General features: G+C 43.0%; 1 protein-coding gene across 1 annotated transcript in view; it reads right to left on the reverse strand.

Annotated features, from left to right (window-relative positions):
- The window catches only part of LOC112158988 (lysine-specific demethylase 9), a gene marked incomplete at its 5' end in the record, with an annotated part of 7,974 nt that extends 2,624 nt beyond the window's left edge, over positions 1-5,350 (reverse strand). Inside the window, 6 exon segments of the mRNA XM_024292721.1 lie at positions 607-715; positions 796-963; positions 1,037-1,179; positions 2,582-2,719; positions 4,083-4,744; positions 4,974-5,350. Coding sequence (XP_024148489.1) covers positions 607-715; positions 796-963; positions 1,037-1,179; positions 2,582-2,719; positions 4,083-4,744; positions 4,974-5,350 — 1,597 coding nt within the window.
- Between the last annotated feature and the right edge of the window lie 460 nt (positions 5,351-5,810).

Raw genomic sequence — 5,810 nt, forward strand, 5'->3', positions numbered from 1 at the left:
GAACCTGCTTCTTGAAACGGGCCCCAGAACTCCAGAGTTTATGTTCTTTGATTTGCTGTAATTTTTTTAATTGATGACACCATCAAACTGATAGCTAGCTAAAAAAGCTGAATATTAGCTAAATGCCAAATTAGTCAAAAGAACTGGAAAAAATGTCTAATTTTGCTAGAACAGCTAGCATGATGCTAAAATATTAGCTAAACTCCAAGTTATCCTAAAAGAAAACTGGAAAATGTCTAATTTTGTTAAAACAGCTAGAATATTGTAAAAATATTAGCTAAAAATAGTTGACGGTTAAAAAAGTTACAGTATGTTAAAGATTTTGTGTTTAAGCGTCACTGTTGAAGCTTCAGGTGTTACAGGGTTAAGGTTTAGGTTGATCTATTCTGGAATAATCCTGTCTGTTTTTATTCAGATTTTAGTAAAACAAAAAAAAAAAAGTTACGTTTTATAAGTTTTAAAGTTTTAACAGTTTTTTATGTATTCAGTAAATGTTTGTCCTGTTCTGGACGCGACCCACTGTGTGATTTGGATTCTGGCCCCCTGTGTGATTGAGTTTGACACTCCTGCCCAACAGGAAGTGAAAAACATCCCTCTCCTTCTCACCTGAGAGACTGGAGGCTCATACAGATCCAGCTGCAGCCTCTGCACCACCTCCGTGAAATCCCCGGCATCAAAGCAAACCACGTCTTTGGTTATCCGGGGTTTGGTGTCCCTGCAGGAAGTTTTGAACCATAAGCTTCCTCCCCTACTTCCTTTACACTAATCTGTCCTAAAGCGTCAGCTCTCATTTACCCGTCTCCGAAGTGCACCGCCTTCAGCACGCCCACAGCCGCCGTGCTCTGCCAGTCAAAGCTCTGACCCACGTGATCGGCATGGGCCTTGGTCCGGTCCTCGAACAGAACCTCTCTGGGCTCGCTGGTCCTCGGCAGGAAGTGCAGGTTTTTGATCTCGTTCATAGACCTTCAAGAAGAAGTCAAAGGTGAGCTTTTGATCCCTGAAACCTAAAACAGGTTTTTAGCCCGTGTGCTCGAACCTGCGCCGCTTGAACGGAGACTTGGGCATGTCCGCGGTGGGAACCATCTGCTCTCCGGGTCGCACCCACATGATGGGCCCATCGTCACTCTGTGAGCGACAGCCCAGCTTCAGACTGGAGAGCGTTCCCCACGGCAGCGTCCTCTGGGTTCACACACACAATCATCCTTTTAGACAACAGTATCGTTGCAGACCATCAGCAGATACTTTAAGTCTTAGTCACGTGCACCTATAAGAGGGTTTTTTGGGTTGTCCTGAGGGGCTGCAGCTTAAAGTTCCACTATAATCATCTGGTGATCCATTTTAAAATTGTTCTCAGTGGTCTTTTAATTAGAAATTTGCTGTTTTTAGAAAAAAATCAAAAAACCTGTGTCGTTTTCTAGGACATCGTTTCTGCAGGGCGGCAGAAGTTCATTGAAAATCTACCTCTAAGTCTTGAGTGGGACTGTTGGTGTGGAGTAAGCCTTCCCCAACTTCCCATCATCCAATGGTTTACACATTTCCCTGCAAGTTTACAGCCTCTCACACCCCCAAGATAACATAACTAGTGTAACAAAAATGGTGAGCAATATTAGAGCTATCCAGTCGTACAGTTTAGAGCCAGAATCCAGCTACAGTGGCTCCTTAATGTGCAAATGCCACATGGACCAGGTGATCATGTGATCTGTAAGTGCCCAAACTTCAAAATGATTGTCGAACCTCCTAATTTCTAACAGTCAGGGTGTGCGAAAAGGATGCCCAAGGGGTACACACTTATCACTTACGGGATCCTTGCGCAGTATGGAGGGTTTGGGGAGTGTACGTGTTCACTACAAGCATTTTTTGCCCACCGACAGCCCATAGCCACAAAAAGGGCAGATTACAGACCGACCACATTTATTAGTATCACCATGAAGTGAGCTGTATCTTATGTAACTAAAGGACAGACCCAAAAAGGTTGGACTCTTTAACAGATTTTTTTAGTTTTGATCATTTCACATTGACAGATTTTTTGTTTTGTAGTCATGATCTGGCAGCAAAGTTTTATTTATGTTTTAAGCTTTATTTGTAGACAACATATGAGGCAACGTGTACAACGAAAGTGTGAATGCCAGGGAGAGATGAAAGAGAAAAAAAATACTAATGCATGCAAACCTTACTGTATAGTACTTAAACATAACATAAAAAGTTATGAGCTACAGAGATAATTTAAAAAATATATATTATCAAAAATTTTAGTAGTTAAAATTGCCTTTTTGTTTTAATTTGTTTGAGGTATTGCCATATTGCATTGTTTCATGCAAAAAGTGCTGAAAATTAGGTTTGGAGTTTCACCATTTCAGTTTATGTATATAAGGCAGCAAAGTCACTTGCTCAAGAAGAGACACTAGATTGAGCTCTGTCTCCCCCTTCTGGCAGAGAAAGTAATTACACCCACACTGTTATGTTTCAGCATGGAGCTCTCAAAGCATCTGTCTGTTTTATTGATTTCAACCTTTATTGCTGTTCACTTTCAGACTAAAGTCTTAATGATCATGTTAGGATCACATAAATGAAGAGTTTCTACCTTGAGAAATGGCGATTCCTCCAGCATGTCCAGAAATTCGGGGAAAAAGTCTCCAACTTCCTCGTCCACGGCTCCCACCAAGCTGATCTGCCTCATGGGTCCGGCCCGGTACGTTCCTGCACAGTAAGTCCGACTCACCTAGAAGACACAGAGATCTCAGAGACTGCCTTTGCATGCAGGAAAAGTCTTAAAATAAAGAGTTCCCATTCTGGATAAAACATGAATGTAGGTTGTAAAGGTGCAAAACATCAGAATTAAAATGAATACGTTTTCCAGAAAATACTCTGACCGGGCCGAGAATACATCCAGTTTTATTCATAAGGATTATGGCACATTTTTGTACTGTTCTTGTATTTCTTATAACTGCTTTTTCTTCTTTGTCTCAAAATGTTTTACCTTTTGCCAAGCCACAGTTTAAAAAATGAATATAGTTTTTGCAAATTGTCTTGCTTGGATATATAAAGGTTAGATAAATAAATAAATATAAAGAATAATAATTACATATTTTTGATAAAAAGTGTGAAAATGCAGACAAAGAAAAAGTTTTTCCCAAGTTCTTTCAACAACCTGCATTTCCTTATAGAAACGGTGAAAAGTCAGAAACGTTTGTGAGTCCCTGAACGCATCTTCAGTTAACAACATATTAAAACCCCACAATAATCATCTTTAGTCTATTGTAAAAGTGTTTCCAGTGTTTTTTTAAATTATGATTTTGCCGTTTTTAGCCAAAATGAAAAAAGGTGTCCTTTTCTAGGACATAGCTTCTGCAGAGCGGCGATAGTTCATTAGAAATTCACCAAAAATGGTGAGTAATATTGGAGCTATCTAGCAATACAGTTTTAATCCAGATTCCAGCTCAGATAGACCAGGAAAATGAAGAAGTACATGGATCTATTTGTCTACGTAGCAAATCTACGTAATCTTTGTAACAAAAAAATCGATTTTTTCAAACAGCGTTGTTCCTTATTCACAAATATTTAAATAAAGAAATACTCAGAAAAACAAATTTAATCGTAATTTTCTATATGTCTTCCATCGTGAGAAAAATGCCATAAGTACATGTTAAAAAACAATGTTTTAAAATCAGAGAGGGTCTTTTAAGTGGCTTTAAAACTTAAAATATTTAAATTTGAAGCTTTGTTGTAAAAATTATAATCATGTTCTTACCAAACAAAGGAAAACTAATACCACTGGTATGGTAAAAACCTTTTTTGAGTTGATTGTGATAAGATTGAAACACTAGTATTTCGTTAAATGCTTATTACAGTCTTAAATGTAGATAATTAATGACCTGAATACATCCAAAGTGCTTTTTCAGTCTTTCCACTGACTTAAGGGGCTGTTTGAAGGACAATCAACTCCATAAGAAGCAGATCTGTTTTAGGTTGAAAGTCTAATTTTTTTTTTGCTCATTTGACACCTCAAATCCAATTCATGTCTGATCATCTTGCAGTGACTTAAGATTTTTCCTCCAAAATCCTTTTTTTCTTTTGCCGCTTACCTGAGAGTGAAAGTTTCCTATCGTAGTGGTTTCAATGTCTTTCTTGCCCAGTATCTCCACCTTGACTGGGGTGTTGGGGAAGTTGAAGGCGAAGTAGTCCAGAAAGTCGGGCAGGTAGGCGGCTGCCCTGTGCACCACCGACAGGGCGTAGGCCGCTGCGCCCTTGGGCTTTTCGGCGAAGGCCAGCTCCAGGAACTCCTTGGCAAATCCCTCCATCTCGTCAGGACTGAGGCGGGCCAGCTCGTCGGCGTAAGCATGCAGCACCGCCCCCCCACCGTTGGGCTGCCTCTCCTCGTGCATGAAGCGTCCGTATTTGGTACCAGTCTGGAGGCTGGAGCTGCGGATGAAGTGCTCCTGATGGGAGAGAAAGGGGGCGTGGCCTACTTTTGGAACGTGCAGGTAGGATGGGTTCAGAGAGTCTCTGGAGGGGTGATGATGGTGACTTTTCGGCTTTGTGGCATCAGCCAGACGAGCATTCCCAACTTCAGGACCTGCACAGATGGTCTGGACCGCTCTGTGGTGCATATGCCGGACCTTCCTGGGTTTGTGATCCTCCTCATGGTGCTTCCTCTTCTTTTTCTTCTTCTTCTTCAGGAGATACTCCTCCAGTGTCAGAGACTTGCCGTTCTCCTGGTGGGCTCTTGGCTCTGACACGATGCAGGCTTTGGAAGAAAATAAATAAATAAATAACAGAAGGGGGCTTTACAAACAGCATCCACATGGCCATTTCAATGAAAACAAACCCACTTCTTTAGCGGGAAACAGTTCAAATAACACAAAATGTCATTTTCTAGCCTGCACCTGCAGGATTCAGGACTTCCCTTGTTTACAGGAGCATCTATCCAGTCACGTGACCGTTTATTTCTCATAAAGAATAAACATCAAACTCACTTTTCTTCTTGCTGAGCTGTGCATGTGTGACGTTAACCGCAGAGTTCTCCTTCCTCAGCTTCAGCTCCTTCTCCCGGCGCTTCTCCTTGAACCGCTGCGGCCCGGCCTGGACCACGGTGAGGGGCGTGAACGTGAACAGATCAGGTGGCTGAGCAGGCTTCTTCTGCGCGGGGAAGGAGCCCGGTGAGCGGCTTTTCACGCCATTGGTGAAGCCGTTGCTGTGCTGGTGGCGGCGGACGTGCAGGACGTGCTTGTCCGCGCTGAGGTCGTGCGGTTTGGGGGTTTGCTGCAGCTGATGCGGGCGCTGGGTCCCCGGCTCAGCGTGCTGATGGTGCTGCTGCTGGTGATGGAGCTTTGCCTTCTTCGCCTCCTTCTCGCGCTTCTCCCGCTTGTCAGCGGACGGCGATAGCTCCCTTTTCTTCTTCTTCTTTTTCTTTTCTTTCATGAACCTGTCAAAGCTGTCCCTCATTCTCTCCTCTTCTACTTTTGCGCGGAGAAAGTCGACTTGAGCTGCCATCTTTGCACGTACAGTACATTTAAAGGACTTGAGTGTCTTACTGCGCATGTCCGCAAACATTTGTAGTCTTTGGCAGTCTTGCTCGACTGTAATTTTTGAGCATATTGCGCACGCGTACAGGTTGCATTGTGGTAAATGTAGTCGTATTTTTCGCAAGGTTACATGGGAATTCGAGTGGCATCTACATTGCCTGCGTGCGGCTCGTCACGCACGCATCTCCCTCAGCTGACGTAATGCTTGTTTTATTACACCCACAAGAGGGAGTGAAGAGACGACTGTCACCGCCAGACCGGTACCCGGAAGCAAGACCGGTACCCCGC

The sequence above is a fragment of the Oryzias melastigma genome, linkage group LG7 (genome assembly GCF_002922805.2).
Source record: "Oryzias melastigma strain HK-1 linkage group LG7, ASM292280v2, whole genome shotgun sequence".
NCBI lineage: Eukaryota > Metazoa > Chordata > Actinopteri > Beloniformes > Adrianichthyidae > Oryzias > Oryzias melastigma.